This window comes from Nerophis lumbriciformis, linkage group LG29 (genome assembly GCF_033978685.3).
Source record: "Nerophis lumbriciformis linkage group LG29, RoL_Nlum_v2.1, whole genome shotgun sequence".
Classification (NCBI taxonomy): Eukaryota; Metazoa; Chordata; class Actinopteri; order Syngnathiformes; family Syngnathidae; genus Nerophis; species Nerophis lumbriciformis.
The window spans coordinates 3,008,167-3,036,108 of record NC_084576.2 but is presented as its reverse complement, the minus strand read 5'-3'; the positions used below and the strand labels follow the sequence as shown (position 1 = coordinate 3,036,108).

The 27,942-nt window shown below is 45.7% G+C and overlaps 1 protein-coding gene across 1 annotated transcript in view; it reads right to left on the bottom strand.

The window, feature by feature from the left end:
- neto2b (neuropilin (NRP) and tolloid (TLL)-like 2b) overlaps positions 1–27,942 on the bottom strand; it is a 79,452-nt gene that overhangs the window by 31,649 nt on the left and 19,861 nt on the right. Inside the window, exons 4-6 of the mRNA XM_061925213.1 lie at positions 17,014–17,262; positions 16,897–16,944; positions 16,705–16,832 (exon numbers count right to left, since the gene is read on the bottom strand). Coding sequence (XP_061781197.1) covers positions 16,705–16,832; positions 16,897–16,944; positions 17,014–17,262 — 425 coding nt within the window. The remainder of the gene's footprint in view (positions 1–16,704; positions 16,833–16,896; positions 16,945–17,013; positions 17,263–27,942) is intronic.

Below are 27,942 nucleotides of genomic sequence, written 5' to 3'. Positions count from 1 at the left end.
CCATCGGACGCTCACCGTCTCTGGGGGTCTATGGGGCAGTGGTGTATGCAGTGAAACGAGACGAGTCATTGGATAAATGCTGGGCTTTGTCCCGCCCATCGGACGTTCAGCGTCTCTGGGGGTCTATGGGGCAGTGGTGTATGCAGCGAAACAAGAGGAGTCATTGGATAAATGCTGGACTTTGTCCCGCCCATCGGACGCTCAGCGTCTCTGGGGGTCTATGGGGCAGTGGTGTATGCAGCGAAATGAGACGAGTCATTGGATAAATGCTGGGCTTTGTCCCGTCCATCGGACGCTCAGCGTCTCTGGGGGTCTATGGGGCAGTGGTGTATGCAGCAAAATGAGACGAGTCATTGGATAAATGCTGGGCTTTGTCCCGTCCATCGGACGCTCAGCGTCTCTGGGGGTCTATGGGGCAGTGGTGTATGCAGCAAAATGAGACGAGTCATTGGATAAATGCTGGGCTTTGTCCCGCCCATCGGACGCTCAGCGTCTCTGGGGGTCTATGGGGCAGTGGTGTATGCAGCGAAATGAGACGAGTCATTGGATAAATGCTGGGCTTTGTCCCGTCCATCGGACGCTCAACGTCTCTGGGGGTCTAGAGGGCAGTGGTGTATGCAGCAAAATGAGACGAGTCATTGGATAAATGCTGGGCTTTGTCCCGTCCATCGGACGCGCAACGTCTCTGGGGGTCTAGGGGGCAGTGGTGTATGCAGCAAAATGAGACGAGTCATTGGATAGATGCTGGGCTTTGTCCCGTCCATCGGACGCTCAACGTCTCTGAGGGTCTATGGGGCAGTGGTGTATGCAGTGAAACAAGACGAGTCATTGGATAAATGCTGGGCTTTGTCCCGCCCATCGGACGCTCACCGTCTCTGGGGGTCTATGGGGCAGTGGTGTATGCAGTGAAACGAGACGAGTCATTGGATAAATGCTGGGCTTTGTCCCGCCCATCGGACGTTCAGCGTCTCTGGGGGTCTATGGGGCAGTGGTGTATGCAGCGAAACAAGAGGAGTCATTGGATAAATGCTGGACTTTGTCCCGCCCATCGGACGCTCAGCGTCTCTGGGGGTCTATGGGGAAGTGGTGTATGCAGCGAAATGAGACGAGTCATTGGATAAATGCTGGGCTTTGTCCCGCCCATCGGACGCTCAGCGTCTCTGGGGGTCTATGGGGCAGTGGTGTATGCAGCGAAACAAGACGAGTCATTGGATAAATGCTGGGCTTTGTCCCGCCCATCGGACGCTCACCGTCTCTGGGGGTCTATGGGGCAGTGGTGTATGCAGCAAAATGAGACGAGTCATTGGATAAATGCTGGGCTTTGTCCCGTCCATCGGACGCTCAGCGTCTCTGGGGGTCTATGGGGCAGTGGTGTATGCAGCAAAATGAGACGAGTCATTGGATAAATGCTGGGCTTTGTCCCGCCCATCGGACGCTCAGCGTCTCTGGGGGTCTATGGGGCAGTGGTGTATGCAGCGAAATTAGACGAGTCATTGGATAAATGCTGGGCTTTGTCCCGTCCATCGGACGCTCAACGTCTCTGGGGGTCTAGAGGGCAGTGGTGTATGCAGCAAAATGAGACGAGTCATTGGATAAATGCTGGGCTTTGTCCCGTCCATCGGACGCGCAACGTCTCTGGGGGTCTAGGGGGCAGTGGTGTATGCAGCAAAATGAGACGAGTCATTGGATAGATGCTGGGCTTTGTCCCGTCCATCGGACGCTCAACGTCTCTGAGGGTCTATGGGGCAGTGGTGTATGCAGTGAAACAAGACGAGTCATTGGATAAATGCTGGGCTTTGTCCCGCCCATCGGACGCTCACCGTCTCTGGGGGTCTATGGGGCAGTGGTGTATGCAGTGAAACGAGACGAGTCATTGGATAAATGCTGGGCTTTGTCCCGCCCATCGGACGTTCAGCGTCTCTGGGGGTCTATGGGGCAGTGGTGTATGCAGCGAAACAAGAGGAGTCATTGGATAAATGCTGGACTTTGTCCCGCCCATCGGACGCTCAGCGTCTCTGGGGGTCTATGGGGAAGTGGTGTATGCAGCGAAATGAGACGAGTCATTGGATAAATGCTGGGCTTTGTCCCGCCCATCGGACGCTCAGCGTCTCTGGGGGTCTATGGGGCAGTGGTGTATGCAGCGAAACAAGACGAGTCATTGGATAAATGCTGGGCTTTGTCCCGCCCATCGGACGCTCACCGTCTCTGGGGGTCTATGGGGCAGTGGTGTATGCAGTGAAACGAGACGAGTCATTGGATAAATGCTGGGCTTTGTCCCGCCCATCGGACGTTCAGCGTCTCTGGGGGTCTATGGGGCAGTGGTGTATGCAGCGAAACAAGAGGAGTCATTGGATAAATGCTGGACTTTGTCCCGCCCATCGGACGCTCAGCGTCTCTGGGGGTCTATGGGGAAGTGGTGTATGCAGCGAAATGAGACGAGTCATTGGATAAATGCTGGGCTTTGTCCCGTCCATCGGACGCTCAGCGTCTCTGGGGGTCTATGGGGCAGTGGTGTATGCAGCAAAATGAGACGAGTCATTGGATAAATGCTGGGCTTTGTCCCGTCCATCGGACGCTCAGCGTCTCTGGGGGTCTATGGGGCAGTGGTGTATGCAGCAAAATGAGACGAGTCATTGGATAAATGCTGGGCTTTGTCCCGCCCATCGGACGCTCAGCGTCTCTGGGGGTCTATGGGGCAGTGGTGTATGCAGCGAAATGAGACGAGTCATTGGATAAATGCTGGACTTTGTCCCGCCCATCGGACGCTCAGCGTCTCTGGGGGTCTATGGGGAAGTGGTGTATGCAGCGAAATGAGACGAGTCATTGGATAAATGCTGGGCTTTGTCCCGCCCATCGGACGCTCAGCGTCTCTGGGGGTCTATGGGGCAGTGGTGTATGCAGCGAAATGAGACGAGTCATTGGATAAATGCTGGGCTTTGTCCCGTCCATCGGACGCTCAGCGTCTCTGGGGGTCTATGGGGCAGTGGTGTATGCAGCAAAATGAGACGAGTCATTGGATAAATGCTGGGCTTTGTCCCGCCCATCGGACGCTCAGCGTCTCTGGGGGTCTATGGGGCAGTGGTGTATGCAGCGAAACAAGAGGAGTCATTGGATAAATGCTGGACTTTGTCCCGCCCATCGGACGCTCAGCGTCTCTGGGGGTCTATGGGGAAGTGGTGTATGCAGCGAAATGAGACGAGTCATTGGATAAATGCTGGGCTTTGTCCCGCCCATCGGACGCTCAGCGTCTCTGGGGGTCTATGGGGCAGTGGTGTATGCAGCGAAACAAGACGAGTCATTGGATAAATGCTGGGCTTTGTCCCGCCCATCGGACGCTCACCGTCTCTGGGGGTCTATGGGGCAGTGGTGTATGCAGTGAAACGAGACGAGTCATTGGATAAATGCTGGGCTTTGTCCCGCCCATCGGACGTTCAGCGTCTCTGGGGGTCTATGGGGCAGTGGTGTATGCAGCGAAACAAGAGGAGTCATTGGATAAATGCTGGACTTTGTCCCGCCCATCGGACGCTCAGCGTCTCTGGGGGTCTATGGGGAAGTGGTGTATGCAGCGAAATGAGACGAGTCATTTGATAAATGCTGGGCTTTGTCCCGTCCATCGGACGCTCAGCGTCTCTGGGGGTCTATGGGGCAGTGGTGTATGCAGCAAAATGAGACGAGTCATTGGATAAATGCTGGGCTTTGTCCCGTCCATCGGACGCTCAGCGTCTCTGGGGGTCTATGGGGCAGTGGTGTATGCAGCAAAATGAGACGAGTCATTGGATAAATGCTGGGCTTTGTCCCGCCCATCGGACGCTCAGCGTCTCTGGGGGTCTATGGGGCAGTGGTGTATGCAGCGAAATGAGACGAGTCATTGGATAAATGCTGGGCTTTGTCCCGTCCATCGGACGCTCAACGTCTCTGGGGGTCTAGAGGGCAGTGGTGTATGCAGCAAAATGAGACGAGTCATTGGATAAATGCTGGGCTTTGTCCCGTCCATCGGACGCGCAACGTCTCTGGGGGTCTAGGGGGCAGTGGTGTATGCAGCAAAATGAGACGAGTCATTGGATAGATGCTGGGCTTTGTCCCGTCCATCGGACGCTCAACGTCTCTGAGGGTCTATGGGGCAGTGGTGTATGCAGTGAAACAAGACGAGTCATTGGATAAATGCTGGGCTTTGTCCCGCCCATCGGACGCTCACCGTCTCTGGGGGTCTATGGGGCAGTGGTGTATGCAGTGAAACGAGACGAGTCATTGGATAAATGCTGGGCTTTGTCCCGCCCATCGGACGTTCAGCGTCTCTGGGGGTCTATGGGGCAGTGGTGTATGCAGCGAAACAAGAGGAGTCATTGGATAAATGCTGGACTTTGTCCCGTCCATCGGACGCTCAGCGTCTCTGGGGGTCTATGGGGAAGTGGTGTATGCAGCGAAATGAGACGAGTCATTGGATAAATGCTGGGCTTTGTCCCGCCCATCGGACGCTCAGCGTCTCTGGGGGTCTATGGGGCAGTGGTGTATGCAGCGAAACAAGACGAGTCATTGGATAAATGCTGGGCTTTGTCCCGCCCATCGGACGCTCACCGTCTCTGGGGGTCTATGGGGCAGTGGTGTATGCAGTGAAACGAGACGAGTCATTGGATAAATGCTGGGCTTTGTCCCGTCCATCGGACGCTCAGCGTCTCTGGGGGTCTATGGGGCATTGGTGTATGCAGCAAAATGAGACGAGTCATTGGATAAATGCTGGGCTTTGTCCCGCCCATCGGACGCTCAGCGTCTCTGGGGGTCTATGGGGCAGTGGTGTATGCAGCGAACTGAGACGAGTCATTGGATAAATGCTGGGCTTTGTCCCGTCCATCGGACGCTCAACGTCTCTGGGGGTCTAGAGGGCAGTGGTGTATGCAGCAAAATGAGACGAGTCATTGGATAAATGCTGGGCTTTGTCCCGTCCATCGGACGCGCAACGTCTCTGGGGGTCTAGGGGGCAGTGGTGTATGCAGCAAAATGAGACGAGTCATTGGATAGATGCTGGGCTTTGTCCCGTCCATCGGACGCTCAACGTCTCTGAGGGTCTATGGGGCAGTGGTGTATGCAGTGAAACAAGACGAGTCATTGGATAAATGCTGGGCTTTGTCCCGCCCATCGGACGCTCACCGTCTCTGGGGGTCTATGGGGCAGTGGTGTATGCAGTGAAACGAGACGAGTCATTGGATAAATGCTGGGCTTTGTCCCGCCCATCGGACGTTCAGCGTCTCTGGGGGTCTATGGGGCAGTGGTGTATGCAGCGAAACAAGAGGAGTCATTGGATAAATGCTGGACTTTGTCCCGCCCATCGGACGCTCAGCGTCTCTGGGGGTCTATGGGGAAGTGGTGTATGCAGCGAAATGAGACGAGTCATTGGATAAATGCTGGGCTTTGTCCCGCCCATCGGACGCTCAGCGTCTCTGGGGGTCTATGGGGCAGTGGTGTATGCAGCGAAACAAGACGAGTCATTGGATAAATGCTGGGCTTTGTCCCGCCCATCGGACGCTCACCGTCTCTGGGGGTCTATGGGGCAGTGGTGTATGCAGCAAAATGAGACGAGTCATTGGATAAATGCTGGGCTTTGTCCCGTCCATCGGACGCTCAGCGTCTCTGGGGGTCTATGGGGCAGTGGTGTATGCAGCAAAATGAGACGAGTCATTGGATAAATGCTGGGCTTTGTCCCGCCCATCGGACGCTCAGCGTCTCTGGGGGTCTATGGGGCAGTGGTGTATGCAGCGAAATTAGACGAGTCATTGGATAAATGCTGGGCTTTGTCCCGTCCATCGGACGCTCAACGTCTCTGGGGGTCTAGAGGGCAGTGGTGTATGCAGCAAAATGAGACGAGTCATTGGATAAATGCTGGGCTTTGTCCCGTCCATCGGACGCGCAACGTCTCTGGGGGTCTAGGGGGCAGTGGTGTATGCAGCAAAATGAGACGAGTCATTGGATAGATGCTGGGCTTTGTCCCGTCCATCGGACGCTCAACGTCTCTGAGGGTCTATGGGGCAGTGGTGTATGCAGTGAAACAAGACGAGTCATTGGATAAATGCTGGGCTTTGTCCCGCCCATCGGACACTCACCGTCTCTGGGGGTCTATGGGGCAGTGGTGTATGCAGTGAAACGAGACGAGTCATTGGATAAATGCTGGGCTTTGTCCCGCCCATCGGACGTTCAGCGTCTCTGGGGGTCTATGGGGCAGTGGTGTATGCAGCGAAACAAGAGGAGTCATTGGATAAATGCTGGACTTTGTCCCGCCCATCGGACGCTCAGCGTCTCTGGGGGTCTATGGGGAAGTGGTGTATGCAGCGAAATGAGACGAGTCATTGGATAAATGCTGGGCTTTGTCCCGCCCATCGGACGCTCAGCGTCTCTGGGGGTCTATGGGGCAGTGGTGTATGCAGCGAAACAAGACGAGTCATTGGATAAATGCTGGGCTTTGTCCCGCCCATCGGACGCTCACCGTCTCTGGGGGTCTATGGGGCAGTGGTGTATGCAGTGAAACGAGACGAGTCATTGGATAAATGCTGGGCTTTGTCCCGCCCATCGGACGTTCAGCGTCTCTGGGGGTCTATGGGGCAGTGGTGTATGCAGCGAAACAAGAGGAGTCATTGGATAAATGCTGGACTTTGTCCCGCCCATCGGACGCTCAGCGTCTCTGGGGGTCTATGGGGAAGTGGTGTATGCAGCGAAATGAGACGAGTCATTGGATAAATGCTGGGCTTTGTCCCGTCCATCGGACGCTCAGCGTCTCTGGGGGTCTATGGGGCAGTGGTGTATGCAGCAAAATGAGACGAGTCATTGGATAAATGCTGGGCTTTGTCCCGTCCATCGGACGCTCAGCGTCTCTGGGGGTCTATGGGGCAGTGGTGTATGCAGCAAAATGAGACGAGTCATTGGATAAATGCTGGGCTTTGTCCCGCCCATCGGACGCTCAGCGTCTCTGGGGGTCTATGGGGCAGTGGTGTATGCAGCAAAACGAGACGAGTTATAGGATAAATGCTGGGCTTTGTCCCGTCCATCGGACGCTCAGCGTCTCTGGGGGTCTATGGGGCAGTGGTGTATGCAGCAAAACGAGACGAGTTATAGGATAAATGCTGGGCTTTGTCCCGTCCATCGGACGCTCAACGTCTCTGGGGGTCTAGGGGGCAGTGGTGTATGCAGCAAAATGAGACGAGTCATTGGATAAATGCTGGGCTTTGTCCCGTCCATCGGACGCGCAACGTCTCTGGGGGTCTAGGGGGCAGTGGTGTATGCAGCAAAATGAGACGAGTCATTGGATAGATGCTGGGCTTTGTCCCGTCCATCGGACGCTCAACGTCTCTGAGGGTCTATGGGGCAGTGGTGTATGCAGTGAAACAAGACGAGTCATTGGATAAATGCTGGGCTTTGTCCCGCCCATCGGACGCTCACCGTCTCTGGGGGTCTATGGGGCAGTGGTGTATGCAGTGAAACGAGACGAGTCATTGGATAAATGCTGGGCTTTGTCCCGCCCATCGGACGTTCAGCGTCTCTGGGGGTCTATGGGGCAGTGGTGTATGCAGCGAAACAAGAGGAGTCATTGGATAAATGCTGGACTTTGTCCCGTCCATCGGACGCTCAGCGTCTCTGGGGGTCTATGGGGCAGTGGTGTATGCAGCGAAATGAGACGAGTCATTGGATAAATGCTGGGCTTTGTCCCGCCCATCGGACGCTCAGCGTCTCTGGGGGTCTATGGGGCAGTGGTGTATGCAGCGAAACAAGACGAGTCATTGGATAAATGCTGGGCTTTGTCCCGCCCATCGGACGCTCACCGTCTCTGGGGGTCTATGGGGCAGTGGTGTATGCAGTGAAACGAGACGAGTCATTGGATAAATGCTGGGCTTTGTCCCGCCCATCGGACGTTCAGCGTCTCTGGGGGTCTATGGGGCAGTGGTGTATGCAGCGAAACAAGAGGAGTCATTGGATAAATGCTGGACTTTGTCCCGCCCATCGGACGCTCAGCGTCTCTGGGGGTCTATGGGGAAGTGGTGTATGCAGCGAAATGAGACGAGTCATTGGATAAATGCTGGGCTTTGTCCCGTCCATCGGACGCTCAGCGTCTCTGGGGGTCTATGGGGCAGTGGTGTATGCAGCAAAATGAGACGAGTCATTGGATAAATGCTGGGCTTTGTCCCGTCCATCGGACGCTCAGCGTCTCTGGGGGTCTATGGGGCAGTGGTGTATGGAGCAAAATGAGACGAGTCATTGGATAAATGCTGGGCTTTGTCCCGCCCATCGGACGCTCAGCGTCTCTGGGGGTCTATGGGGCAGTGGTGTATGCAGCGAATTGAGACGAGTCATTGGATAAATGCTGGGCTTTGTCCCGTCCATCGGACGCTCAACGTCTCTGGGGGTCTAGGGGGCAGTGGTGTATGCAGCAAAATGAGACGAGTCATTGGATAAATGCTGGGCTTTGTCCCGTCCATCGGACGCGCAACGTCTCTGGGGGTCTAGGGGGCAGTGGTGTATGCAGCGAAATGAGACGAGTCATTGGATAGATGCTGGGCTTTGTCCCGTCCATCGGACGCTCAACGTCTCTGAGGGTCTATGGGGCAGTGGTGTATGCAGTGAAACAAGACGAGTCATTGGATAAATGCTGGGCTTTGTCCCGCCCATCGGACGCTCACCGTCTCTGGGGGTCTATGGGGCAGTGGTGTATGCAGTGAAACAAGACGAGTCATTGGATAAATGCTGGGCTTTGTCCCGCCCATCGGACGTTCAGCGTCTCTGGGGGTCTATGGGGCAGTGGTGTATGCAGCGAAACAAGAGGAGTCATTGGATAAATGCTGGACTTTGTCCCGCCCATCGGACGCTCAGCGTCTCTGGGGGTCTATGGGGAAGTGGTGTATGCAGCGAAATGAGACGAGTCATTGGATAAATGCTGGGCTTTGTCCCGCTGTCAGGTTCAAACACTGATGACATCTATTAATCAGACAAGAAGCAAGGAATCAATCAGAGACAGAGTTCAATTTAGCTCATGAGGAGAACGCATGGAGCCGGACCCTTAGTCACAGTCTCGCCCTACGCTCTAAGGTCCAGCTCTTGCGTCCCTCTTTTTATTCAGGAGTTCCACAGTCAACAATACTAAGGCCGCCTCTAAATGGAGTGGTCACATATTTTATGCAAAGCAGGTCCAGGACGCGCGATACGTGACGGAATGTTCTGGGGGCCTTGTGCTTTCGCCCCGTCACCGCTTCGTCTGCGTGTTGGAATCTTATCTTGTTGAGGTCCTTGAAGTCTCTGCCTCGTCCGCGTGCCGTCATCCCATATTCGCTGAAGTTGGTTGAAGTCCTTGGCTGTTGGCGGGCTCAAACAAAGATAACATCTACAGCTGAGGCCACCCCTCAGACAAGAAGTATTTGTCCTTGCTCACATTAGAAAAAGTCCAACTTGAGCACAATAGCTAAATAACTAAAGCAACGGACTTTAAGCATACTAAAGTTAGTGTGATAATATATACATAATTATTCTAACACCCTCCCATCGGACGCTCAGCGTCTCTGGGAGTCTATGGGGCAGTGGTGTATGCAGCGAAATGAGACGAGTCATTGGATAAATGCTGGGCTTTGACCTGTCCATCGGACGCTCAGCGTCCCTGGGGGTCTATGGGGCAGTGGGCTGGCCTCGGCCGGCCCGGACGCTCAACTTCTGCATGATGATTGGATGATCTGTCTAAGGCTGATTCCCAGCGAATTGACAGCGTAATGAGCGAATCAGCGATCGTGTGCTGTAAACTTCTGTGGGAGCTTCTGCTGAGCCCCTCCATTGTCTCATAGCACTCACAGGCGGACACACTTCACACTAGCCTTGCGCCAGTCCCAAATCCCTGGAAAAGACGCCTTCTTGGTACGACAGGGTCACAGACCACTTTCTTAAAAAGGAACAGAGGGTATAATTTACGGATGAATAAACCAACACATTTTATGATGTAGGCCGGAATTGAGCTTCCCCTCCTTGAGAGACCAGCATCCGCCACTGCTTAGGTCTGATGTGTCCTTGCCTCCTCGTGGAACGTTTTCAGAACATTTGGAGCAAGTGGAAAGTGAAAAGTCTTCTGTGAGAGAGTGGAGCCGTGCTTGTTGACATTGAGCTCAGGGGAAGTTTACCACAAGCAGGAAAAAAGGAGTGCTTGATTTGTTCACCCTCACCCAGCCACATCCAAGCATTTTTTGTAATCAATTATCGCAGCTATTTTTATTGTTATCGGCTTTATCAGTGTGACGTCATCATTTCTCACATGTTCACCCCTAAAAACCACTGAGACCACTGTCCTGTTCATGGGTGGCCTTGTCACTTTGTAACGTAGCTGTTACGTTGGGAACACATGGTGATGCGCGGATTGTTCTTCCAGCAGGAACTCCGGAGACAAAGGTGCAGGTAGGAAATGATTTATTCCTATAAATCATTCAAAAGAAATACAGAAAACGAACAAAACAAGCATGGCCACAGCACGGGAAGCCAACGGAATAGATGACAAGGAAACCAAAGCAATTGTACAAGAAAAGGCAAAAGGCAAAGCTTAGTTCAGGAATCCAGAGTAACACATGAGAGCAAACAAAAACACCGGACTGAGTGAGGCGACAAGCAGGACTAAATACAGGTGAGCGTCCCAAACACTAATCAGAGGCAGGTGAAAACAATCAGCACCCATACCAAGAAACACAAAACAGGGGTGATGAAACAGAACTTAAACCACAAATGAATCAAAACCTAAATAAACGTAAACAAACTTTGATCCGGGCAACGGATCATAACAGTAGCCTTCTTTCTCCAGAACATAAGAGGACGCTTCATGTATAGATTAGGGTTTATCATTGATCTCAAACACAATTACAACATATTTCCAGTGTCTCATGACAACATGTTCGAAAAAGGAGTGGGAAGAAGCAGAGTTTGTTTAACTCTACCCCGTTTCCATTTCATAGTCATTTCTAACATATTTATTCACTTCCTTTTCTCAATTTGTACACAATTTAAATCCATAAATAGTGCATGAGGGCAGCACGGTGGAAGAGGGGTTAGTGCGTCTGCCTCACAATACGAAGGTCCTGAGTAGTCTTGGGTTCAATCCCAGGCTCGGGATCTTTCTGTGTGGAGTTTGCATGTTCTCCCCGTGACTGCGTGGGTTCCCTCCGGGTACTCCGGCTTCCTCCCACCTCCAAAGACATGCACCTGGGGATAAGTTGATTGGCAACACTAAATTGGCCCTAGTGTGTGGATGTGAGTGAGAATGTTGTCTGTCTATCTGTGTTGGCCCTGCGATGAGGTGGCGACTTGTCCAGGGTGCACCCCGCCTTCCGCCTGATTGTAGCTGAGATAGGCTCCAGCGCCCCCCGCGACCCCAAAGGGAATAAGCGGTAGAAAATGGATGGATGGAACTTGGTGAGCGGAGGCGGGGTTGGGGGGGCGGGGTTTGGTGGTACCGGGGGGGGTGCATATTGTAGCGTCCCGGAAGAGTTAGTGCTGCAAGGGGTTCTGGGTATTTGTTCTGTTGTGTTTATGTTGTGTTACGGTGCGGATGTTCTCCCGAAATGTGTTTGTCATTCTTGTTTGGTGTGGGTTCACAGTGTGGCGCATATTTGTAACAGTGTTAAAGTTGTTTATACTTCCACCCTCAGTGTGACCTGTATGGCTATTGACCAAGTATGCCGGGCATTCACTTGTGTGTGTGTGTAAAAGCTGCATATATTATGTGACTGGGCCGGCACACTGTTTGTATGGAGGAAAAGGGGACGTGACTTTAAGGCACGCCCCCAATATTGTTGTCCGAGTGGAAATCGGGAGAAATTCGGGAGAATGGTTGCCCCGGAGATTTTCGGGAGGGGCACTGAAATTCAGGAGTCTCCCGGGAAAATCGGGAAGGTTGGCAAGTATGAGTATTAGCGCTGAATGCCGTGGTACAGCGGCACCGCCGCTGTGTAATACCGGCGGGCCAGCTTTAATGTTAATTTGATATTGCCTCAAGGGCCAAATGAAATTACACGGAGGGCCAAATTTGGCCCGCGGGCCAGAGTTTGACACCCATGCTCTAAAGGCTTAGTTGGCCACATGCGTGGACAGCACCTTTTAGCTCTTATTTCCAAAATTGTGTACACTACTGAATTGGGGCCTTATGTACTTATGTGGACACTTATACTGCCATCTGGTGGTGTCAGAAGAGTATAACATACAATGGAATTTAGAAAAAAAAAAAAAAGTGTAAAAATAAGAATGTCACTAAACATGAAGTACCGGTACACGTTTGTTACTTATGGACTAAGTACATCATATAAAAAGATGATTCTTAGTTTTTATTCTAATTAGGGTCCAATAAGCCCAAATAGCAAAGAGAAATACAAAAAGCATGTAAACAAACACCATGGGCCTTAAGAGGTTTTAAGGTCACTGTAGTTTCCTAATGAAGCCTTAGCTTGACGCTTCTCTACTTTCTCCTGCTCCCGCTTGCTGTGGCAACAACAACAAACGAAACTCCAAACGCTCCTCTTCGTTTTGTATCGTTTACGTGTGAACTTAATTATTCAAAAACGTCAAACAATAACGATGTGGGAAAAATGAATGGCAAAATGAAGCGAGTAAGAAAGAGTAAGAAAAAGTGAGGTCAAAAAAACTGTGTGGTTCGATTCCACCATACCTGACTGCCATAACCCATAATCAGAGGTGGGTAGTAACGCGCTACATTTACTCCGTTACATCTACTTGAGTAACTTTTGGGATAAATTGTACTTCTAAGAGTAGTTTTAATGCAACATACTTTTACTTTTACTTGAGTATATTTATAGAGAAGAAACGCTACTTTTACTCCGCTACTTTTATCTACATTCAGCTCGCTACTTGCTACTAATTTTTATCGATCTGTTAATGCACGCTTTGTTTGTTTTGGTCTGTCAGACAGACCTTCATAATGCCTGCGTTTCAACAAATACAGTCACTGGTGACGTTCACTCCGTTCCACCAATCAGATGCAGTCACTGGTGACGTTGGACCAATCAAACAGAGCTAAGGGTCACATGACCTGACTTAAACAAGTTGAAAAACTTATTGGGGTGTTACCATTTAGTGGTCAATTGTACGGAATATGTACTGTACTGTGCAATCTACTAATACAAGTTCCAATCAATCAATCAAAAGTGTGAAGGAAAAAAGACCATTTTTTATTTCAACCGTACACCCCGTCAAAAGCCTAAAGACTGACTGCACAGTTCCTGTCTTCACAATAAAAGTGCCGCTCCATCGCGCCTGCGCTTTCAAAATAAGAGTCTCCGAAAGCCTGCGCAAACAAGCTAGCAAGCTACGGAGTTTGCCGCCAATGTATTTCTTGTAAAGTGTATAAAAACGAATATGGAAGCTGGACATATAAGATGCCAAAAACCAACCACTTTCATGTGGTATTAGACAGAAAGGAGGAACTTTTTTTCTCCTCCATTTGAAAACGTGGACGTTTGTCATCACTGCTGTCTGATCCCAATCAATGCAAGTCATCAGAATCAGGTAATACACCAACTTATATTCTTGTCTTCATGAAAGAAAGGAATCTATATGTGTTAAACATGCATGTATATTCATTAAAACACTATTAACATGTAAACAAAAACGGCAAAAAAAAAAATATATAAATTATATACTGTATATATCAATGTATATATATATATATATATATATATATATATATATATATGTGTGTGTGTGTGTGTGTATATATATATATGTATATATGTGTGTGTGTGTATATATATATATATATATATATATATATATATATATATATATATATATATATATATATGATATGTGTGTGTATGTTACTCATCAGTTACTCAGTACTTGAGTAGTTTTTTTACAACATACTTTTTACTTTTACTCAAGTAAATATTTGGGTGACTACTCCTTACTTTTACTTGAGTAATAAATCTCTAAAGTAACAGTACTCTTACTTGAGTACAATTTCTGGCTACTCTACCCACCTCTGCCCATAATACATTGTGTCCAAACCTAATTACCACACAGATCCTTCCACCATAAATGCAATTAAACAGTTACATATTCTTCACTGTATTAAAGCAGTATAAAATAGTACCTTATCAAATTATTCACACAAATGTAAAAGATTACAAATAAAGTGTACCTTATAATTATTCTAAGCATGCAATATATACATTTTCGTATTATTCAAATAAAGTAAATAGTCCCCTTTTGGCTGAATAAACATAAAGCTCTTTCCATAAAACGTAAATGAACTTGAACAGCATTTAGGCTCCTACAGTCACATGCAGAGATGTATATTATGATCTCATATTTCAACAAAGTATAAAATGTTTATCAGGATACTACTTCTTTGGGCTTTGCAAACACTTTGAGTTTGAAAAGTTGACTAAATTGGAACATATTAGTACTTTGTTTTACTTCTTTGTTAAATCCATTCCGTAATTTAATTCCACATACTAAAGGTTTTAAGTGTTGTAAGTGCACACAAATGTTCGAAGTTACGTTTTTTACCTAATGTTATATTTCACCTCATTTGTTGAGAATAATTGTTGTACAAACCCCGTTTCCATATGAGTTGGTAAATTGTGTTATAAATATAAATGGAATACAATGATTTGCAAATCCTTTTCAACCCATATTCAGTTGAATATGCTACAAAGACAACATATTTAATGTTCAAACTGATAAATTTTTTTTTTTTTTTGCAAATAATCATTAACTTTAGAAATTGATGCCAGTCAAACAGTTTAAGAACAACTTATCTCAAAGTGCAATTGCAAGAAATTTAGGGTTTTCAACATCTACGGTCCATAATATCATCAAAAGGTTCAGAGAATCTGGAGAAATCACTCCACGTAAGCGGCATGGCCGGAAACCAACATTGAATGACCGTGACCTTCAATCCCTCAGACGGCACTGTATCAAAAACCGACATCAATCTCTAAAGGATATCACCACATGGGCTCAGGAACACTTCAGAAAACCACTGTCACTAAATACAGTTTGTCGCTACATCTGTAAGTGCAAGTTAAAGCTCTACTATGCAAAGCGAAAGCCATTTATCAACAACATCCAGAAACGCCGCCGGCTTCTCTGGGCCCGAGATCATCTAAGATGGACTCATGCAAAGTGGAAAAGTGTTCTGTGGTCTGACGAGTCCACATTTCAAATTGTTTTTGGAAATATTCGACATCGTGTCATCCGGACCAAAGGGGAAGCGAACCATCCAGACTGTTATCGACGCAAAGTTAAAAAAACAGCATTTGTGATGGTATGGGGGTGCATTAGTGCCAAAGGCATGGGTAACTTACACATCTGTGAAGGCACCATTAATGCTGAAAGGTACATACAGGTTTTGGAACAACATATGCTGCCATCTAAGCGCCGTCTTTTTCATGGACGCCCCTGCTGATTTCAGCAAGACAATGCCAAGCCACATTCAGCACGTGTTACAACAGCGTGGCTTCATAAAAAAAGAGTGTGGGTACTTTCCTGGACCGCCTGCAGTCCAGACCTGTCTCCCATCGAAAATGTGTGGTGCATTATGAAGCGCAAAATACGACAGCGGAGACCCCGGACTGTTGAACGACTGAAGCTCTACATAAAACAAGAATGGGAAAGAATTCTACTTTCAAAGTTTTAACAATTAGTTTCCTCAGTTCCCAACCGATTATTGAGTGTTGTTAAAAGAAAAGGCCATGTAACACAGTGGTGAACATGCCCTTTCCCAGCTACTTTGGCACGTGTTGCAGCCATGAAATTCTAAGTTAAATATTATTTGCAAAAAAAAAAATAAAGTTTATGAGTTTGAACATCAAATATCTTGTCTTTGTAGTGCATTCAACTGAATATGGGTTGAAAAGGATTTGCAAATCATTGTATTCCGTTTATATTTACATCCAACACAATTTCCCAACTCATATGGAAACGGGGTTTGTACACAAAGTTCTTCATGTACAAAGTGGGAGTGCCAGAGGAATACGGGGTAGCAACTTGAGAAAAATCTAGAAAAATAATGTAGGCCTGCTAAGCTTTAAGTTGGCCATGGATGAAGTGCTGGCTGTCCAGAGTCGGGACCCGGGGTGGACCGCTCGCCTGTGCATCGGCTGGGAACATCTCTGCGCTGCTGACCCGTCTCCGCTCGGGATGGTGTCCTGCTGGCCCCACTATGGACTGGATTCTTACTATTATGTTGGATCCACTATGGACTGGACTCTCACAATATTATGTCAGACCCACTCGACATCCATTGCTTTCGGTCTCCCCTAGAGGGGGGGGGGGGGGGGTTACCCACATATGCGGTCCTCTCCAAGGTTTCTCATAGTCATTCACATCGACGTCCCACTGGGGTGAGTTTTTCCTTGCCCGTATGTGGGCTTTGTACCGAGGATGTCGTTGTGGCTTGTGCAGCCCTTTGAGACACTTGTGATTTAGGGCTATATAAATAAAGATTGATTGATTGATTGAAGTTAAGTGGAGAATGTATTCTAAAAAATAATAAAACTGACCCCAGAAAATCAGCTTGTCACTGAAAATGAGAGGCCCATTATTTAGGTATAAGCGAAATTAAGTCCTCTTTTTGTAGTTTTTTGGAAATATGAGTTGATTTTTATTCAAATGTATATGTTTCTGCTCATCACTTTGACCTTGAATAAAGCAACAAACAGTATGATGTAGCGTGTGAAGTACCTTGTTTTTTGAGGGGGCGCGTATGGTCCAGATGCAGTCCACAGCCTGGTCTGGCTTCACTTTATACTCTTCTTCAACCTGACTGGACCGGATCATGCCGTCAGCCCCCGTCAACTCAAACTGACAATCTGAAGAAGGGAATTGCTGAGTCATCGTGTTTGGATGTAAAAAGTAGCTGCGTTCTTTCACTACCTGGGATTGGGTTTAAGAGTCCTCCCACATGCAGATGGAACTCTGGGTCTTTGGATGGAGATGTTTACGTGTGATTTCACCATCATTGCAAACAATTAAGGCTACCCGAAGAACAACCTGCCGTGAAGCTGTAGCGGACCTGGAAGCCGATGCCCTCCAGCTCCTCGTCACTGAAGAAGCGGATCCACATGAAGCGGCCGCTGGACAGGACCAGTCCCGGACAGGGGGCGCCACAGAAGCGATTGATGAGCGGCGAGAAGCTGAAAGGGCCGTCACGCACCTCGATGTGGTCGAAACGACACTCAAAGGACGCCTCGATGTAGAAGGCCTTGTCGAACAGAAGCTCGATCCTCTGCCTGGGGAGAGCTAGGGGGAGGTAGCGTTAGTGCCAGCGAGATGATTGAAAAAACATCTTCGTCCTTGTACTGTGGTACCTCAACTTAAAAGTAATTTACCCTGACTGTCATGCTTTAAGTTGTGAGCATAATTTGAGTTATGATGTTCCCTGCCGCCGGTTAAAGTAGTGACTATCCACAAATCCACAATCTTGCCCTCAAACCTCCGGAACTGAGAAAGTTAGTGCGAAGGAGAAGAAGCGGATGCCCGAATCAGAAAAAAACAACCATTAAAAACATGCGAGCGACCCAGCGAGTCGGCCCGACCGCGGAACACAAAGCCTTAGCCAATCTCAACTGCATTGCAGCTAACAACAGACATGTATGCATGAAAATATAGAGAAGCTGCCCAGTTTTAATCCGTTCTGTCTCTAAACTGGACGATCAACATTTTGGTACACAGACACAGCTTGCGGTCAACTCTGACCTCCGGTCTGTAACTTAAAGACGTCTGTGTGCAAAATAATTCCTATTGTTCCACGCTCAGAAGAGACACCTACAGAAGTCTGCTCCCCAAAGTAAATGCTGAGCATTAATACATTATTTCATAAAACTACTGTAGTTGTCCGTTTATTGTCTTTTATTGTATTGTTTTTCCTACAATATTTCTTATCCTAAAAAGTTTTTCTTTTCAAAAGGCATGTTACGTATCAAAATTATTAAAAAAAGTATTAAAATATCCTCGCTCATCTATGCGGACCGGACACTGGCCGAGAGTTGGTGGGCGGCCGAGTCTCTTGGTTTCTTTGTTGGGTCTGCTCCTGTCTCTGGCCATGTTCACCCCACCCCAGGAACACTGCAGAGGCCACCACAGTGTATATGTTTTATTGTTTTTTGCTCTTTTAATGTCTTTAATGTCCTTTGTGTTCTTTGATGTTTGATGTTTTGAGGTTCCTTGGCCTCAGTCTGCATGAGCCCTTCTCCAGGGGCCCAGGCTTAGACTGAGCCCCCCCCACACTCAATGCATTTACCTGTTTCTCACCTTTTTTGTAAGGGGCGCTGGAAGTTGTCAGACCCGTCAGCGATCCTGTTCTGTCTCCCTGTAATGTTTGTCTGATCTTGAATGGGACTGTGCTGAAAATCTTAATTTCCCCTCGGGGATTATTAAAGTATTTCTAATATCGATTCTGATTCTGAAAATGGTGGTGTTTTAGGAAGGCCAAGCATGGATCAAATTGATTTCAATTCATTTCAATGGGCGAGTTACAAGCTCGTCATGGAACCAATTGAGCTTGTAAGTTGAGGTAACGCTGTACTTTTATGAACATAAGACATTGTAAAAAAAACAATTGTTTCAAAGACCTGTCTGTGGCACACATCCTTGAAAAGAGTAAAGCCGCATTGAGGTTGCCATAGCAATCTGGCATCACCTGTGGTGTTACAAAATTAGCAGACCAACCAAGACCCTTTCAGTGGTTCCTATACATTCTTTGTGTTGCAGCTCGTCACAACTACATATGAACCGCCACAAACAGATTTGGTGCTCCCTATTAAGAATTCTCTATGTTTATACACGTTTATGCAGAGGCTCTTATTTTGTAACGTTTTACTTTGAAAGTGTCACTTCCGCTTTCACAGTACTCATGCTACAATTGGTACCTTTCTATCTGTGCAAAAGTCATGAACTATCTGAGTTTTCCAACAATGTGAAATACACATTTGAAGCCTGAATGTATTATCCTAAGTAGGGATGTATATTGCTACGACATTATCGATACCAATATTGATATTCCTTCTCAATACCTGAATTCATTGATACTCTTATCGGTACTACCGTATTTTTTGGAGTATAAGTCGCAGTTTTGTTCATAGTTTGGCCGGGGGTGCGACTTATACTCAGGAGCGACTTATGTGTAAAATTATTAACACATTACCGTAAAATATCAAATAATATTATTTAGCTCATTCACGTAAGAGACTAGACGTATAAGATTTCATGGGATTTAGCGATTAGGAGTGACAGATTGTTTGGTAAACGTATAGCATGTTCTATATGTTATAGTTATTTGAATGACTCTTACCATAATATGTTACGTTAACATACCAGTTGGTTATTTATGCCTCATATAACGTACACTTATTCAGCCTGTTGTTCACTATTCTTTATTTATTTTAAATTGCCTTTCAAATGTCTAATCTTGGTGTTGGCTTTTATCAAATAAATTTCCCCCAAAAATGTGAATTATACTCCAGTGCGACTTATGTGTTTTTTTCTTTCCTTCTTTATTATGCATTTTCGGCCGGTGCGACTTATACTCCGGTGCGACTTATACTCCGAAAAATACGGTATACAGTGGGGCAAAAAAGTATTTAGTCAGCCACCGATTGTGCAAGTTCTCCCACTTAAAATAATGACAGAGGTCTGTAATTTTCATCATAGGTACACTTCAACTGTGAGAGACAGAATGTGAAAAAAAAATCCAGGAATTCACATTGTAGGAATTTTAAAGAATTTATTTGTAAATCATGGTGGAAAATAAGTATTTGGTCACTTCAAACAAGGAAGATCTCTGGCTCTCAGAGACCTGTAACTTCTTCTTTAAGAAGCTCTTCTGTCCTCCACTTGTTACCTGTATTAATGGCACCTGTTTGAACTTGTTATGTGTATAAAAGACACCTGTCCACAGCCTCAAACAGTCAGACTCCAAACTCCACTATGGCCAAGACCAAAGAACTGTCGAAGGACACCAGGAAAAGAATTGTAGACCTGCACCAGACTGTGAAGAGTGAATCTACAATAGGCAAGCAGCTTGGTGTGAAAAAATCAACTGTGGGAGCAATTATCAGAAAATGGAAGACATACAAGACCACTGATAATCTCCCTCGATCTGGGGCTCCACGCAAGATCTCATCCCGTGGGGTCAAAATGATCATGAGAACGGTGAGCAAAAATCCCAGAACCACACGGGGGGACCTGGTGAATGACCTGCAGAGAGCTGGGACCAAAGTAACAAAGGTTACCATCAGTAACACACTACGCCGACAGGGAATCAAATCCTGCAGTGCCAGACGTGTCCCCCTGCTTAAGCCAGTGCATGTCCAGGCCCGTCTGAAGTTTGCCAGAGAGCACATGGATGATACAGCAGAGGATTGGGAGAATGTCATGTGGTCAGATGAAACCAAAATAGAACATTTTGGTATAAACTCAAGTCGTCGTGTTTGGAGGAAGAAGAATACTGAGTTGCATCCCAAGAACACCATACCTACTGTGAAGCATGGGGGTGGAAACATCATGCTTTGGGGCTGTTTTTCTGCTAAGGGGACAGGCCGACTGATCCGTGTTAAGGAAAGAATGAATGGGGCCATGTATCGTGAGATTTTGAGCCAAAACCTCCTTCCATCAGTGAGAGCTTTGAAGATGAAACGTGGCTGGGTCTTCCAGCATGACAATGATCCCAAACACACCGCCCGGGCAACGAAGGAGTGGCTCCGTAAAAAGCATTTGAAAGTCCTGGAGTGGCCTAGCCAGTCTCCAGACCTCAACCCCATAGAAAATCTGTGGAGGGAGTTGAAAGTCCGTGTTGCTCGGCGACAGCCCCAAAACATCACTGCTCTCGAGAAGATCTGCATGGAGGAATGGGCCAAAATACCAGCTACTGCGTGTGCAAACCTGGTAAAGACCTATAGTAATCGTTTGACCTCTGTTATTGCCAACAAAGGTTATATTACAAAGTATTGAGTTGAATTTTTGTTATTGACCAAATACTTATTTTCCACCATAATTTATAAATAAATTATTTAAAAACCCTACAATGTGAATTCCTGGATTTTTTTTTCACATTCTGTCTCTCACAGTTGAAGTGTACCTATGATGAAAATTACAGACCTCTGTCATCATTTTAAGTGGGAGAACTTGCACAATTGGTGGCTGACTAAATACTTTTTTGCCCCACTGTATGGAATTGGTATAAATAAATATGTGGAAAAATGCATTTTTTATTAGCACAAGATGTCGTTATCTTTTATTGACGCCTGCTTTTTAAGTCTTAAACAAGTCAGCTATGTTTGCAGTGCAGTTGTTATGTCATCATCTTGTGAAGACCACACAGATCCCTCACTGTGTTTCTATTCATCACAATTACACTCAGATAGAAATAATATTTATGCATTGCATTCATGGGCAGAGCCTTTTACATAAAGTATTATGTCAAACATATAATATTAATCAATACAATCAATTAGCGTGTTAGGTGGGAGTGCATTCAAGCAAGGTGTGTTTTGATGGAGTGACATTAGAAGGCGACTAGAGACCCGTCAGCGGATGCTATCTTGCTTCAGAGCAACTTATTAGAAAATTATATTACTTCAATGCTTCTTTTTTTTTTTTGAGTGAATTAATATTGGCCTCTGGATTATTGGATCACTAGGAGGACGGTTGATGAATCGTGGTGGAGGCAGCAGTGACTTGTGTGTAAACTGACACTAACTCTATATATATATATTATGTAGTTATATTTATATGGTAATTGTTATTCTGTGACTGTAAATTGTTTGCTTGTTAGGGACCGAGTCCCTTTGGGACAGAGGACCCTATTGTATTTCTGGCGTTTTATTATTATACCGCCGCCTCTTTGAGCTGTAATTTGACCCCTTTAACATGCTTCAAAACTCACCAAATTAGACACACACATCAGGACTGGCAAAAATTGCGATCTAATCAAAAAACCAAACCTCAAAACTCAAAATTGCGCTCTCGCGCCCCCTAGGAAGAAAACACAGACAAAACAGCCTGTAACTCCCAGTAGGAGTGTCGTAGAGACATGAAACAAAAACCTCTATGTAGGTCTCACGTAGACCTATATTTCATACACTGACAACCCCCATCAAAAATCAACAGGAAGTTTGCAATTCCCCCTTCAAAACAAAAGTTGTATAAAAACAGTCACCTTTTTTCAAACATTATCTCCTCTGAGCGCGTTTGTCCTGTCGGCTTCAAATTAGCACAGGAGAGGGATTGAACCCTTCTGATTAAAAGTTGATGAAAGAGTTTTAATTACGGCTCCGGTTTGGATTTTATGAGCCCTCAAATTCGGTCCCGTCCATCGCTGCTTGCAGCTTTAATTTTCTTATTGATGCTTTTATTTAATTTTTTTTCTGTATTGTGTAGTTATAATTATATGCTTTTACTTGTAATTGTATTGAATTGTGGACCCCAGGAAGACTAGTGGGTTGTTGAGGCAACCAGCTAATGGGGATCCTTAATAAAAATCAAAAATCAAAAAATCAACTCTTATTAGCGGACATATTGTTATTAGAGGACATGTTGTTGTGTTACACATTTTCTGTGGTGTTGCTTTCTTATTTGTCATTATTCCAAGCTGATTATCAGATCTTACTTGTGTCTTTCGCTATAAACAGCAGCGGCACCTGAAGTGAATGTGACAGCGTGTCATAATTCCGACGATCGGATGGATTAGAAAATACTGATGGCCGTATCATTTTTCCAGAATCTTAACGGTCTTTCTGGACCGACCCAATTAGACCATTTACCAAAAAATACCGGTACTCAGTGTACATCCCTAATCCTAAATGTGTGTGCCATTTTATTGATCAGAACATCAAACTGCGTTTATTTAAAAAGCACTGAACTTCGTTCTTCTGCTTCGTCTCCTTCTTGTTGTGTGTGCAGATGTGCACTCGCCAAAAACCGTAGATGTTATGACGTGACTGGGCCGGCACGCTGTTTATATGAAGGAAAAGCGGACATGACGACAGGCTGTCCTCACTCAGGTCCGCACGGACCTGGAGGGGGCGTGCCTTAAGTCCGGCTGGAAATCGGGAGAAATTCGGGAGAATGGTTGTCCCGGGAGATTTTCGGGAGAGGCACTGATATTCGGGAGTCTCCCGGAAAATTCGGGAGGGTTGGCAAGTATGACCTGCACAGGCTGATTTAAAGTATTGGGAGAGTGGAAAAACAAGTTGACTTTATATGCTTATTTGTGTTTCATTGTATTCATTAAACCATATCTAATTGTATTTACAATCCGCAATGCATGTGAAAACACAGTTTAAACGTCACAAAATGCCACAAATTCAGTCAGCCATTTTGAATATTGTGCTTTGAATACCTTTGGCTATTTTCAGAGATTGACATCACTGTAGTAACACTTCTGCACTCTGACAATGTTATCAGATCAGTCATACTGGAAATAGACACAAATTAGAAATAGCTGTGCTGTTTATCATTCACAATCCATCAGAGGTGTGGACTCGAGTCACATGACTTGGACTCGAGTCAGACTCGAGTCATGAATTTGATGACTTTAGACTCGACTTGACAAAATGTAAAAAGACTTGCAACTCGACTTAGACTTTAACATCAATGACTTGTGACTTCACTTGGACTTGATCCTTTTGAATTGACATGACTTGACATGACTTGCTACTTTCCCCAAAACCCAAAGATGAAAAAGTTATTCAGGAGCGCTCCGTATTTTTCATTGTGTACTTGTCTATCAGCGTTGCGTGTGTCAGCTGGTGTGCTCTCAGTACAACAGCCAATCAAATTAGATCTACTTTGTTTTCATCACACAGCATTCATCCAATCAAATTGCAGGACAACCAACGAAGAAGACATGTCCAAACCACACGCCAGTGAACAAAAAATGATACCTAAAATAATTTCGTTTGGGTATAAAAATTACGAGGTGGTCAACACAAAACGGTTTGCAGTATGCAACACATGCGGTTCGAAAATGACTGATGGAGAGGCAACAACTTCCAACTTCGTCCGGCATTTGAAGTTGCACAAAGAACGGTAAGTTTTGAATGTAAGATAACGTTTATTGGCTAAGTAACGTGACTTTTATTTGCTGTGTAGTTAAATCAGTGAGGCTGTAAACTCACTGCTAACGTTATAACGTTATTGCAAACACGGGAATCTGTTGCAGTTCACTACCTTATTCATACTTTTTGTTCAGTGATTTTTTTAAGCAGGGTTACGTTAGTCAATATATCACACGTAACGTTAGACGGCGGTCAGCAGCACCGCAAATTTTAGCCACCTAAAAAAAGACAAAAATAGTAAAATAAAGGTCAGTTAAAATGTATACTATATTATGAATATGTGTACCGTTTTAGCTAGCTTTCTGACATACTGTTGGTTGTTTACCTCAGCGGTCCCCAACCACCGGGCCGCGGCCCGGTACTGGTCCGTGGATCGATTGGTATCGGGCCGCACAAGAAATATATATATATATATTTTTTTCTTTTTTATTAAATCAACATAAAAAACACAAGATACACTTACAAGTAGTGCACCAATCCAAACAAACTCTCTCCCCCCTTTTGTTCTGGGCATTGAACATGAAGACTCTTCCTTCACTGTTCCGAGTGGCCATGAGAGTCTTGGCAGTGCCTGCCTCCAGTGCTCCAGTGGAGCGAGTTTTCAGCCATGGTGGCATCATACTACGCCCCCATCGTGCACAAATGACTGACAGACTCTTGGCTAATTTGGTCTTTTGCAAATGCAATGCAGCATAGGGCCCTGACAAAAGTACAACTTTTTTGTTATGTTCACGTATATGTCATGTTTTTTCAATGTTAACACTTTTGTACAAATAAGTACATTTGCACTTTATTTTTCAATGTGTTTGTTCTGTAAAGGAATGAGTTAATGTTTAAAATGACTGGTTAATAGTGCTATTATAAAGTGCAATGTCAGCACAATTTTCTTTCCTGCAATTTAAAATGCACTTGTTTTAATAAATAAATACAGCGTTTGAAAAGCATACACAATCTGTGTTAATATATTAGTCTGTGGTTAAAAGGACTTGAAAGGACTCGAAACTCAAAATGCAGGACTTAGGACTTGACTTGAGACTTTCCAGTCTTGACTTTGGACTTGACTCGGGGCTTGCCTGTCTTGACTCGGGACTTGACTCGGACTTGAGGGCAAAGACTTGAGACTTACTTGTGACTTGCAAAACAATGACTTGGTCCCACCTCTGCAATCCATATGTAAGGCAAGAACACATATGCTTGGCTTTTTTATGCATTCAAAATGGTAAAAAAAAAATACAGATCGAACTTCCTCAATTGCGCTCATTATACTCTCTCTAAAAACATCCAGAAACCACTAACAATATTCCAGTTACATGTCATGACCTGAAAATTAACCAAATATGAGTGATATTGTTATTATAAGCGCCAATGCAAATAGACCATTTTAGCAGTGAGCTAATGTTAGCTTATGCTGCTATTGTTGACACACTATAAACCGGTGGCTGCTTCTGCCTGGTCTCAAACTTGCTAAAAGTACATTCTAGATTATAATTCAGGAAGTCCTCGCCTGGTAGTAGACAAATGTGTCCAAGGTCTGACAGGCTGGTCCACTTTGACATCCCCTAAAATGGCGAAATAGACCCCACAAGACGCTTCCTGCTGGAACTTTTTTATAACCCTTAGTGAGGATTGTGATTGAATCTTCATCTAAACGGGATTATGTGAGCGTCCCGTCGGTCGGCATCCCAGCGAGAGTGGAAATATTACAGTAAGTGTTTGTTTTATGATGGTTAGTTTGTATGTTTAGCAGAGGTGGGACCAAGTCATTGCTTTGCAAGTCACAAGTAAGTCTCAAGTCTTTGCCCTCAAGTCCGAGTCAAGTCCCGAGTCAAGACAGGCAAGCCCCGAGTCAAGTCCAAAGTCAAGACTGGAAAGTCTCAAGTCAAGTCCTAAGTCCTGCATTTTGAGTTTTGAGTCCTTTCAAGTCCTTTTAACCACAGACTAATATATTAACACAGATTGTGTATGCTTTTCAAACGCTGTATTTATTTATTAAAACAAGTGCATTTTAAATTGCAGGAAAGAAAATTGTGCTGACATTGCACTTTATAATAGCACTATTAACCAGTCATTTTAAACATTAACTCATTCCTTTACAGAACAAACACATTGAAAAATAAAGTGCAAATGTACTTATTTGTACAAAAGTGTTAACATTGAAAAAACATGACATATACGTGAACATAACAAAAAAGTTGTACTTTTTATATGTCAGGGCCCTATGCTGCATTGCATTTGCAAAAGACCAAATTAGCCAAGAGTCTGTCAGTCATTTGTGCACGATGGGGGCGTAGTATGATGCCACCATGGCTGAAAACTCGCTCCACTGGAGCACTGGAGGCAGGCACTGCCAAGACTCTCATGGCCACTCGGAACAGTGAAGGAAGAGTCTTCATGTTCAATGCCCAGAACAAAAGGGGGGAGAGAGTTTGTTTGGGTTGGTGCACTACTTGTAAGTGTATCTTGTGTTTTTTATGTTGATTTAATAAAAAAAATAAAAAAATAAAAAAATAAAAAAAATATTTCTTGTGCGGCCCGATACCAATCGATCCACGGACCAGTACCGGGCCGTGGCCCGGTGGTTGGGGACCACTGAGGTAAACAATCAACAGTATGTCAGAAAGCTAGCTAAAACGGTACACATATTCATAATATAGTATACATTTTAACTGACCTTTATTTTACTATTTTTGTCTTTTTTTAGGTGGCTAAAATACGCGGTGCTGCTGACCGCCGTCTAACGTTACGTGTGATATATTGACTAACGTAACCCTGCTTAAAAAAATCACTGAACAAAAAGTATGAATAAGGTAGTGAACTGCAACAGATTCCCGTGTTTGCAATAACGTTATAACGTTAGCAGTGAGTTTACAGCCTCACTGATTTAACTACACAGCAAATAAAAGTCACGTTACTTAGCCAATAAACGTTATCTTACATTCAAAACTTACCGTTCTTTGTGCAACTTCAAATGCCGGACGAAGTTGGAAGTTGTTGCCTCTCCATCAGTCATTTTCGAACCACATGTGTTGCATACTGCAAACCGTTTTGTGTTGACCACCTCGTAATTTTTATACCCAAACGAAATTATTTTAGGTATCATTTTTTGTTCACTGGCGTGTGGTTTGGACATGTCTTCTTCGTTGGTTGTCCTGCAATTTGATTGGATGAATGCTGTGTGATGAAAACAAAGTAGATCTAATTTGATTGGCTGTTGTACTGAGACCACACCAGCTGACACACGCAACGCTGATAGACAAGTACACAATGAAAAATACGGAGCGCTCCCGAATAACTTTTTCATCTTTGGGTTTTGGGGAAAGTAGCAAGTCATGTCAAGTCATGTCAATTCAAAAGGCTCAAGTCCAAGTGAAGTCACAAGTCATTGATGTTAAAGTCTAAGTCGAGTTGCAAGTCTTTTTACATTTTGTCAAGTCGAGTCTAAAGTCATCAAATTCATGACTCGAGTCTGACTCGAGTCCAAGTCATGTGACTCGAGTCCACACCTCTGATGTTTAGCACCTAGCAATACTGTGAATGCTAGTGTCACAATGAAACTGTATCCGTCACTCGGCTTCTAAAACTTATAGCTCATCCTCTTTGTGTTCGGGCGCAAAAATATAAGGTCCTGGATCATAATTTTTCCAAAAGTAATAGTTGTTGGCTCTCACAAAGTCTGCTTGATTAGCATTGTTGTTGATGGGCAAGGGATTTTTGGGTCCTAGCACGACGTCACGCGATCACGTGACTGGCTTCCTTATCACCTCTCAAAATGGCTCGGGGATTTCCATGAGATTGATACTATTTATTCGCAAACTTTGGAAGCCTTTTGGTATCACAAGGCAGATATATATGATCATATTTTTAA